This window comes from Osmia bicornis, chromosome 6, assembly GCF_907164935.1.
Source record: "Osmia bicornis bicornis chromosome 6, iOsmBic2.1, whole genome shotgun sequence".
In the NCBI taxonomy this organism is placed as follows: domain Eukaryota; kingdom Metazoa; phylum Arthropoda; class Insecta; order Hymenoptera; family Megachilidae; genus Osmia; species Osmia bicornis.
The window spans coordinates 9,470,822-9,483,340 of NC_060221.1; the positions used below are offsets into that span (position 1 = coordinate 9,470,822).

At 33.6% G+C, this 12,519-nt stretch overlaps 1 protein-coding gene across 1 annotated transcript in view; it reads right to left on the reverse strand.

Moving 5' to 3' along the window:
• The window catches only part of LOC114878195, a 164,477-nt gene that overhangs the window by 122,538 nt on the left and 29,420 nt on the right, over window positions 1–12,519 (reverse strand). Inside the window, exon 4 of the mRNA XM_029191711.2 lies at window positions 7,098–7,328. Within this exon, the coding sequence (XP_029047544.2) occupies window positions 7,098–7,328 (231 nt within the window). The remainder of the gene's footprint in view (window positions 1–7,097; window positions 7,329–12,519) is intronic.

Here is a 12,519-nt window from a genome sequence, read left to right on the forward strand (position 1 = left end):
AAATTACTAAAACGGGTACTTAATAATAATAAGGCACCGTATCAAAGGTCACAGACTTTCCAGAAAAATTCCACACTTTTACCAAAACCTTGCGTAAATCTATAAATTCCCCAGACAGCTCACGCTATCTCACGCTTCCCCCCAGACAGTAACGCACGCCTGCTCCAGAACATCAGACAGATAATATTCTTTTTCTAAATTGCAAGATTTTATCTTTTTATGTGGCAGAGTTTCTATCTCTGTAACACGTGTAACTCGTCATTTCCACTAGATTCTACAAAAGTCATTAATATTCATAGCTATACTAGACTATCGTTATAATATATTGTCGGTAGGGCGAAAAATGTATCAAGTTTTCCTAATTTTCTCTTGGAGGGGAAAAGGGAGATAAAATTATGATAGTGGAAGAGTAGCATCACAAACAGTATTCACTTTCGTCCACCAGTTACTTTCTATGTATGTACACTTGTAATAAAATCAGGTTTCCCCAGGGAAAATGGCGATATAAGGGAAGCAGGAATTCTCAAAAGCTCGATTTAGACGATATGAATATTACAAATAATTTAGAAACAAAATAATATAATTTTCAATCATTAAATATTATAGAATATAGTCGAATTAGTATATAATTGTGAAATATGAATCTCAAATAAATATCAATTAAAACTTCCCTGCGTAAATTTACATGCAAATGATAGGGCAGACTTCTACAAAAGCGGCCTTATTGTTGCGGTAAGTGCCACAGTGGGGGTCTACGCTAGGAACGGCAGACCCAAAGAATAACCGTTGTGGCACTTACCGCAACGATAGGGCCGCTTTTACGAATAGCCATTCAAACCGAGACGTATCCACTGAAAATCGGGAAATTTGTAAACGTTATATCTTGAAAACTAATTAAAATCGGGTGTATACATTACAGCTTAATGAATTCGCCTTGAAAAGCACTATCACATGATTTGGAAGAAAATATATAGTGCCATTTAAAAAACAAAATTTGACCATCATATCTCTTAAACTAATAATGCAAAAGATTTTTCACTTCGGCCAAAACATAGGCCCTCTGTTTCCATGCAATTTTCATATCAATAATTTTTTGTATCATTAATAGTTACGGAATAAGAGCTCCGTAACAGTTTGGCTGGGACACCCTGTATGTATGTATATTGGGCCCTGTATTATCATTTTGCCCGGAGATGTCTATGGAAAGAGCGAGAACCCAAGAGATTACTATTTTCCCTGGGAAAACCTGATTTGATTGCGACCGTCCACGTTTATTGCACTGAGGTTAACAGATCCCACCGGTAGCGTAACTAAAGGTGATCAGAAGGTTCAATTTATCCTCATATTAGCAAATTAAAAACGGTGTTTCTCGATGTTTGTTGAAAAGAAAAAAAAAAAAGGAAATTACCCCTACTGATTATTATTTTTGCAATTTATTACATATACTAGGTTCACAGAGTTAGTTGTTTCAAATAGCGTTACAATAAGAAAGATAAATTTTCCACACTATTTGCTATAAAAAAAAGCAATAAAGGGAACACAAATTTTGGAATCTTTAAAGTAAAAAATAAGTGTAAGTTTAGTGGGTTATATTTTTGGAATTTCTGGAATAAAGACAACTTATTACCAGAATATATTTAAAACGTACCCACGTTGACAGTTTTGATTTAGAATGGCTGTTATCACATATTGCTTCCTTAATTCGAAAGGCAAATGCTATCTAAAGGACATTATATTCCCATTAGAGTGTTGGCTTGTTCCTGCACAGAACGTTACCCCTTGTTATTATTATTTTGTTTGATCTTACTACTTCGCAATACAAACAGGTAATCTGTAGCAACATTTTAGTTTTATTGTTAGCAACAATGAGATCTATCGAGAAAGACATTGAAACTTCTAGGAGCAGTAATGAAATATCTTGTAACTTAAATAAACTAGTTCGAGATGCAACATGTTACCTCAACCCTTAATTACCATGACTTAGAAATGCAACATACAGATGTATAATTGATTTTCAACCCTTGGTCAGCGATAAGTCAATCGTGACCCAAACTTCAAAACATATACAAGGGTATTAACGTAAAGTTAAATGTATAATTTTTAAACGAAGAAGTTTCATATATTAGAAGAGTAACTGTAAAATTTAGAAAATTAAAATAATTAGTAATAATAATTAGTTCGGGTATTAATCTAAAGTTGAATATATAATTTTTAAACTAAAGAGTTTCATAAGAAGAATAACTATAAAATTTAGAAAATAAAAATAATATAACACAAAATTAAATTACAATTGGGGTTCTCTACATGGTCCGTCATCTGTGAGTTAATCTATGAATACCCCTGTTTCATAATTTTTACCTTACATTAAAAAATCATAAACAGTGTTCTAAATAACATATAGGTGTTATCTATATTTGAATAAAGAAATTATAGATTTAACTTTAAGTACCTCAAATTAATGTCAGGTATCGAACTCATTTATTTGAGCTACAATATTCGCTTATTAAATTTATTAACCCTTCGTTGTATTATGTTGCAGATCTGTTACATAAAATAATATATTGTGAAATTTTTATATTTTTTAAACATTTGTAGTCAAAAATTATTTTTATATAATGTTGAAAATTTTTAATGTTATATCACTTTTTTTCAAATAAGTTTTTAAGATTGAGATATACTTTTTATTGTTTAAAACTGTATTTCTTTTTAAAATTAAAGAAAAGTAACAAAACGATGGGATAATTTTAATTTCATCAGTAAAAGCACTAACTTTCAAGTTAAAATGTATTACAGTTTTATCACTGTTTTAGTAAAATAAATAATAAGAATAAAATTTCTTCTGTTGAATTCATACTTTTCTATGAGACCAAAGGAAATATAGCAACAACTGGTAACATTCCGTTTCAAACCATATTGTTGCTTGTATGAAAGTGCTTTCTAGTTTCTACCTAACTGGTAACCAAAGTGTGCCTTGAAATGAGTGCTTTTAGTGGAAACGAAATCTCTCCACTAACTGCCGCAAGCAGCTTGTTTCTAGCAACAATTCGCAATAAATACACGTATGTATTTACTTTCATGTTCATTATACATCTCGGACTCCTCGGTTACTTTTAGTTAGGACGTTGACTAAAACTGTTTGTCGAGTGATGTTAATTTGTTTTGCGTTGTAAATTAAATAAAAATCTAAATTCTAAATCTTAGATTAAACAGCGAAAAAATTTGTCACACCTTACAGCACACGTGCCTCAATATACACACCCTATACTTCTCATTGCTTACAAAAAGTCCAATGTGAAATACTTTGTAGAATTTGTAGAAATGACGGATATTTTTTCAATAAATAATGTAAAAATTATTTCTTGTTAAAACCTCTATTTAAAAAAGTTAAAGAAGCAGTGATGGCACATATTAAATGACTGGTAAACTTGTGAAAAAGGTCCTCCCCTCCGATTTCGATGATTTTTAAATATGTTGTAAAATTTGACATTTTAAGCTACTTTCTTCTTCTAAGTTATATGTTGGACTTGATTAGTTTGCGAGAAATTCCGCAAAAATTATTGAATTTCACCTGTACCTGTACGGATACGTCCGCAGCTGCGTGTGCATCGGCAAACAGCCCTCGCTTCTGTACTGTTTGTCAATATAACAGGTGAGATTAAAATCAAAGTTAAATAATTTCAATAATTTTGACATTGGACTTGTGTGACCAGCCTCCTAAAGGCGGTCAGAATATTAATATAACCTTACTTTTTATTGGTAATTATTGAGATTAGGTTACACCTCACCGATTTTGATGAAATTTAAATATATTGTAAAACTCAACATTTTGAACAACTTTTTCCTATACATATAACCGCCGCTCGGCCTTAGTTTTCGAGATATTTTCGAAAAACTGTTGAAACTAACACATTGAATTCTGACCATCCGTGTGTGTCCGCGACAACGCACGCATTAGTATGGGATCGCCACTTTTCTACTGTTCCTGCAGGCAACAGCACGGCCACCAATGACCAATATATACCTTGTGTACTTCTGCATTCATGATTTCAATGTATCGTAGCTATGATGGCACCTGGGAATTTAATATAGCCTAACCTAACCCAATCTACTCTACCTAATCAGTGAATTAAGTTAGGTTAGGGTAAAGTTACATTCTGGTCGCCGTTAGGCGACCAGACACGCATACTGAGATTCAAAATCATGAAAATTAGTTAAATTTAATTTTTAAGTCCACCCGTAATATATGTATATATACATGTGTATATTGATGTCGGTCGCCGTGCTGCTGCCTGCAAAAACAGTAGAAAAGCGGCGATCCCATACTGATGCGTACGTTGTCGCGGACACACACGGATGGCCAGAATTCAATGTGTTAGTTTCAACAGTTTTTCGAAAATATCTCGAAAACTAAGGTCGAGCGGCGGTTATATGTATAGGAAAAAGTTGTTCAAAATGTTGAGTTTTACAATATATTTAAATTTCATCAAAATCGGTGAGGTGTAACCTAATCTCAATAATTACCGAAAGCTAGAACAATGTGGGACTCATACCACCCAGAGGGGTGATATACTACCGACTAAAACCTCTTCCTTGTGTGGGCCGCCGCTACCCTTTCAACAATATAACCTAATCTAGACGTGTAAGTAATGAAAAAAATTATATTCCGTCAACATTGGTATTAATCATTGTGCACAACAAGATTGTCTGCCGTTCGTACTAATGTTGGCGATATTTTATTTTTTCTGTTATTTATACGTCTAGGTTAGATTAGGTTAGGCTAAGCTATATCAATTAGCACGCGAGTCAAATGTCATAATTTTGATTTTTCACTTCACCTGTTGTATGAATAGGGGCCGGATTACGAGGTACTGCTTACAGAAACGGTAGGTAAGCGAGCCGTCGCACACACGGCCACGGACGCATACGTATAGGCAGAATTCACTGTGGTAGTAACAATATTCTTTCTCGAATATCTCGCAAACTAATCGAGTCCGACATTGGTATAGTTTAAGCCGCGTACTTACTTGAGCATTTTTGAGATTTTCGTGCACACGAATGGTTGTGTGTATGCAATTTTTGCGCCAACCGCGGATCGCGTGTTTAGAGTTAGCGCACACGCATAGACGTTTCGTACGCATTCGTGCGCGTAAATCGCTCGTGCGCGCACGAAGGCTCAAGTCAGTACGAAGCTTTAGAGAGGAAAGTTGCTTGAAACATCGAATTTTAAAACATATTTAAAAATCATCAAAATCGAAGGGGGAGGGGGACGTTTCTATAAGTTCACGAAATAATTTCAATCAAGAACTCGAAAATTATGATACTTTATGATTAAGAAAAGCTGTTAGACACCTGCAGGTGCAGGTAACTATAATAAGTATGTAAAGCCTGTTCTAGTTGACTGATAGTCTTCCTTGACAATGTTTATACCAATGCTATATAAATTACAAAAGGAACAAATTGTTGCCGACAATTCGATGAATTATTCCGAGAAGAACCTTTCCATCTGTCCAGAAAGATGTAGAAACAGGAATTATAGCATTAGTGTAAACCTGATCCAGGAAGTATATCGGTGAGATCAGACAGTTCCACCTACAACATAGAGAGAAAACACTCGAATACTCAAAAGCGCCAATAGCACTGAAAGGGTTAAGGGTAGTTTACATCGGTAAAGTAAATGGTTGACTACCTGGGCGTTAGTATCCAAGGACAAAAGTAAAACTCTTCTTCCTAAGCATGTTTTTTGCCTTTGGATACCCGTAACTCTGGCTATTCTATCACTTACTTTACCCATGTAAACTTAGCCTAACCACAAGAAGTAAGATATGGATCCAACAAGCTCGTGTTACTTAGAGAGGTAATAGAATAATAGAAAAGAAAGATAGCCTAATAGATAAGAGAGATAGCATTCTCTTTATTTTTCATCCCCTTGGATCTTGGATAGCAGGGCTAGCTACTACTCCATTTACTTTACTAATGTATAGTATTTTTCACGAGAGAGTAGTATGTTGGCTCTGATTGGTTCTGCCACGCTCCGCTACTAAGGTAACACCGTACGGCTGTATGTTGTAAGCGACGCTGGGCAGAAAATATATCCGGTGATCATAAACTTGTGAATTATGATTCACTTATTCACTACCTCTGTCCTATAATAAGCTGTTCCTATATTAGTATATCTTGTCCATCGTGTATATAGCGGATGCAATGGAAAGTAAATCATGGTGGAGTAGCAGTCGAGCTGCGCGAAATGCTATTACTCTCTCGTGGAAAATACTATATACTTGACCTAAGAGACAGGATATATGTAGATCCTAGGAGCTTGTGTCACTTAGAGAGGTAATAGAACAATAGGCAAGAAAGATAGGTTAATAGATAAGAAAATTAGCCTCCCTCTATTTTTCTTATTCTTCAACGCTAGATCTAGCTACTCGATGACTTATTTTATTAATCTAAACCTAACCTAAAAAGCTAGGTATAGATTCTACGATCTTGTGTCACAGAGAGGTAATAGAACGATAAACAAAAAAATAGCTTTATAGATAAGAAAATTAACCATCTATCCATCTTTCTTGCTCTTACAATTAGACAGTCACTCTACCTACTTTATCTCTTATTTTATTAATTTAAAGCTAACCTAAAAAGCTAGGTATGGATTGTATGAGCTCGTGTCATATAGAGAGTTAATAGAACAATAGACAAGATAAATAGCTTTATAGATAAGAAAATTAACCATCTATCTATCTTTCTTGCTCTTACAATTAGACAGTCACTCTATCTACTTTATCACTTATTTCATTAATTTAAAGCTAACCTATAAAGCTAGGTATGAATTCTATCAGCTCGTGTCATACAAAGAGGTAATAGGACAGTAGACAAGAAAGACAGTTTAATAGATGAGAAATATAGTCTTCTCTTTATTTTTCTTGCTCTTGGATACTAGCCTAATCTAAGCCTGACCTAAGAAGCAAGGTATACATCCAACGAGCTTGTGTCATTTAGAGAGATAATAGATATACTGTAGCATATGTCTATGTGTAACCATTGTGTATGAGTGTACGCGATGTACGAGCGAGAGTGCAGTTTCGAGGTTACGGGGGTACCTCTTGATCTTGCGTAGAGAGGAATATAGCGCCATGACGGCGCGTACGTTACTCCACTTTTGCGAGCCCCTCGTGCTACGAGGTCTCCTGGCTGCAGCTGGTATCTCGGTATCGAGGCCATTGCTCTCCAAGGATTCCGAGGTCGTTGAGGTTGCGCTTAGCCGTTGGACATCCTCCTCCAAAGATCCTGCGTGGCTCGAGGAGGTGCCTCGGTGGTACAGCTCCGATAACCTGCGAAGAAGACAGAACCCCGACGGGTTGCCTCTCTCACTCTCTTTCTCCCCCTCTCGTTTAACCCATTTGCTCGACCCTCCGGGAATTCCTTTTTCTCTTTTTCCCTTTTCCTTTTTCTATTTCTCCCCTGTATCTTAACACCTCTTTCAACGCTATATCCGCACACACGCTTTGAACCTGCCTATTGTTCCTACCGAAGAGAACATACCTTTACTCATTTATTCTGGCTTCTTAATTGCAGGCCTGCACAAGTGGTGCCCTTAATTAATATAATTTAGAAGTAGATATGTACAAATACTTCTAAAGCTATTCAATTATCCTTGCTTCTTTGCTTTTTTTCCTATTTTTTTGACTTTACATTATTTTTGTAAAAATTCCATATTCTATTATATTTTGATATCTATTGAAAGTAATTACTATTCTTTTATTGAAGCAACACCCTATCATATAATTGTCTTTCAAGGTGTGCTTTAATTGCTCAGACAGTATCAAGTTGTGCAAGCCTGCTTGACTGTAATTGAAGACTTATCTATTAAGTTAATTAAGTACTTGATTCAAAATTGGGGTCGAATGCGACCTCTACTTTTACGAAGCTGTTTAAAATCTGTGAGATCTTATAATCCTTCGTTGTAAATATTAAAACAATTTGGGGTTAATAGGGATCAATCACTACTATGTAATGAATTTCATATTTTTCTATTTCTTGTTTTCTACAATAAAATGCAAGTACGTTTCTTAAAAAGAAATTGTAAAGGCAGACTTTCTAAACGGAATCACAATTCTAAAGGGTTTTAGTATCAGCTCATCCCACAAACAAGTGCAATTATTTATCAGTGGCATTTTCAAATTTGATACAAAGTTACTGTGAATAATTTAAAAATCATTCATATTTATAAAAAAATATACTGTAAAATACCTAATCCCATTATAGTGTATTATTATGTTGTTTCGTTATTATCCTTTTATTATATTTTTTTTTCTTTATTACTTTATTCGAATACTGCATACAAAATCTATAAAAATGTTTCTCAATAAATTTATCTACTTTTACAACTGTATACTGACATCTCAAAAAAATTGGAAAATTCAGCAAGATGAAATATGTAATGGGTACAGTACGAGTTACAATGTCCGAAGGACATTTTGAACAGAGAGAACAGAAGTGTTACGTTTTCCTTTTTTCCTTTAAAATAGGAACCATACCTGGATAGCATGGTTAAGGGAAATGAAAAATGGGTCTTCTAGTGTAATATCAAACGTCGAAAACAGTGATTGACCCTCTAAAGACTGATTCTCTGAAACTGACACGGCAAACCAGAGATACCATTTAAAAAATGATGCAACTGCACTTTTTTGATGCACCCGTGCAAATGATTAGTCAATCACTGAATTCTTTTCATTTCTAATGATTTTAAAAATATAACTTGTCTTAAACAAATATTTTTAATTTAATTTCTTCAAAGTTATCGAAAAAAAAGAAAAAAAATAAGATAGAAGACAATTGTTTTTCTATAAATATCATATCTTCTGCTTTCCTATTGTTTTTTTTTTTTTTTTATTAAGGTCTGAAATTTCAGATCTGATCAAAAATTTTTGTTTAGAAATACGTTATTTTTTACCAATAAGGAGAGTTGTTAATAAATTATATCGAAAATATTAAAATCTTAAATTGAAAATTTCTTTATCATTTTACACTTTGCAACTCCGTTTTCAGGATTAAAAATAAACAAAATTGACTTTCACTGAATACTCACATTGCTTATGGGATGACCTGACAACATTCAACAAAATTATTTAACAAACTACTGTCTTTCGGTATATTATAATTAATTGGTAACTAATTTAATTTCTGCTTCATACTTTAAACGCATGCATGTTGGTATTTTACATAAATAAAACGTTTCTTCTACAGAATGTAAAATTATTTTTTCTTACCAATAAAATCCAGCAAAAGATCCTTAAATGTTCGAACATATGTATATCACATTGGGATACGAATTTTAATACAGAATGGCAATGAAAACTGATGTTAATAATTCTACTTGAATGCAAGATAAACGAGGGTCAACTAATTACTACTAATTTTATTTAATAAAGTTATTTTTTGGTTTTAATCATTATTTGTGCCATTACTGTAAATTTGTGTACCTAACATGCTATTAAAAATTCATTTATTATTCAATACACTATGTATATAGTTTGAATGTGTTTTTTTAATTTAAAAAATTTATTAATAAGAGGTGCATTTATTTCTCAAAGTCATCTGCACAGAAATTAGAAAATCAAACTCTATTAAAAATAATTTTATAATATGAAAATACTTCCTCATTTATTATACGATTACTTCTAGGAAAAGTTTATTCTATGATAATGTTGCACAGTATCGTGCACATCAAAGGATCTATCCTTTAAACTCTAAAGTACTTACATATTTCGCTTCGTGATATCACTATCTTACGAAACCATAACCGAATTGCTCCCTTTCCAAGCGGATTCTAAACCATCCCGATGAAAAATTTCCTATTCTCATCTAGTCTCAAATATTACAAATAAAATGAAAGCTATTGATTTAACTTTTCGGTAATTTATATTTCTCATTAATTTTTTATTCTTCAACTTAACCCAGTAAGTCCCAAGTAGTGAAATAAGGTGATTTTAATACATATAATTATTTAACACTCATAGAAGTATATAATAAATAATAGAAATGCTGTCAAAAAAAATTATTAAATATGTGACTTTTGTGTAATGGAATCAGAGGCGGATTGGGATTTAAATTATTGGGGGTTTAACGACAGAACGGGTCCTAATTTTTACCTTTAACTTCTACAGGGGAGTCCTGCAATACTCCATACAATCAGGTAACAGATGATACTATGTACCTTAATAATCGAAATAGGTGTTGACCAAGACTTTTTTTGGTAATTAAGAAAATACTTAAAATATCCCATCAGAATTAAATTAAATTTTGCTTTTGCAATTGTTCAAATATTGTCTGTAATTAACCGTACCAGTCAAAGGTTAATTAATTAGACCTCAAATTCTTACTGCTCCCCAGGGAATTTTCTGGAACTCCCAATGGCCGGCCAATCCGCCTCTGAATGAAATGTTATGTTTAGGCAACTTTGGGCCTTAATGGGTTAACATAATCTATAATTTTCATTTTCTCTTTTCATTCCTAGTTCTATTACTTTTTTCATTTATTGAAACGCACACACACACACACACACACATTTATGATCTCTTTGTCCGTCTGTCCATCTTCATCGCATTATATAATATTGAGTTTCCTTTGTTATGGTAATGAGACTTTTGTAAAGTTATTGTAAATAGCGACATCAATGGTGAATCGCAATGAACGAAACCAAAAGAAGTTCTTCATTTTTTCCATACAGCTTGAAGAGTGTAATTCTGTAGGCTGTATTTTAACTGCACTTTACTGATATTCTAAATTCAAAGTATATAGAGAAAAACGAACATTTCTCGTGAATCTTGGTGAAAAATTGAGGCAGTTGCAAAATAACTGCAAAATAATTATTCTTGCTGAAGGAAAATAATGATGTAATCTAGATTGGGAGTAGCTTTTAGTGATTCATAATTATTAATAAGAATGTTGTAAAATGATAAATAAAGATGGGAATTTTAGAGATAGATAAATATTCCTTTAAAGAATAGATGTTGAATACAGGAAGAGTATTTTATAAAGTGTGACTATAATTTGTGGAATAAATATGGAATGTACAAAGAAGAAGAAAATATTATGAAATTACTACAATTATTTTTGTATTAAATTGAATCGTAATCTGTGAATGCTTTTTTAGTATTTCATAAATTATTTTAATTAATTTCATTAATTTTAAGTGAAAAGAATATTAATAAAGCTGATCTTTAATAATTGAAAAACCCTGTAAATGATTATGTTTATTTAGATTGTATAGATTTCATTTTCTTACCACTTTTCAGAAATATAGTAAAAAAAACAAACAAATAATCTGTGTTTAGTAAATCAATGCAAAAGCTTTATTTTTGTAAGCAACAAGAGTTCCACAAATTATAATCCATTTTTCAAGAAAGTGACTTAAAAAAAGGAATATTTGACTATTGCATAGTTGTCCTTCTTCGTATTTTTGGAAATATTTTTAAATCGATTGAAGAAGCAAAGTATAATCATATTGATAATAACTTTATAAGAACATAAAATGAGCATGTCGCAGTGGATACTATAATACAGGGTGTCCCGTAACTCCGGAAATGAGGGGTTGCTAGGGTAACTCTGAACAATTTTTCTCTTTGACAAAATGTTGGTTGAAGCTTCGGTTTTGAATTATTGACGAAAAACGCTGTCCAATTATAGCGCGGGCTGAATCGCGAGAGTGTTGGGTATTGATTACGTTCGAACGGTTGTCATGAACAAGCGCGACGACACCACGTCGGCACAATCTGCGGCTTCGTTTTCGAGATATAAGCAACTGAAAATTGGAATATCAACTTCCAAAGAGCGTGTTTCGCTTTCCAACAGCTGACAGCTGAGCAATTCCTAGGCAGATGTGCATCTCTGTCTTTTTACGTCTCCGTTTGGCCGGACGCTGACCCCGGACACTAAAAAATGGGCTACTTGCTCAGCTGTCAGCTGTTCGAAAGCAAAACACACGCTTCGGAAATTGACATTCCAATTTTCAATTGCTTATATCTCGAAAACGAAGCCGCAGATTGTGCCGATGTAGCGTCGCCGCGCTTGTTCACGGCCACCGTTCGATCGTAATCAATAGCCAACACTCGCGATTCAGCCCGCGCGACAGTATTTTTCGTTAATAATTCAAAACTGAAGCTTTAACCAACATTTCGGTAAAGGAAAAAGTTGTTCACTGTCACCCCAGCAACCCTCCATTTCCGGGAGTAATGTAAGTTACAGAACAGTCTGTATATGAATAATCACCTTTTAAAATAATATTATTCTAGTTCTGCTCTTTGGACTCGACGTGACATCCTAGTCCTGGTGACATCATAAGACGCCTCACTCAACAGGGAAAGTTTCGGTAAAAATATTAACTAGCCATTATACCCGTTTGATCTGAAATTTTAAACTAGAACAACAGTTTAACCCTTTTGACTCCGGTAGAGCACATATGCCCCATCGAATGTTTCTGACCCTCTGTGGGCCAATCTGCGTCACATGTATGCGTTATTT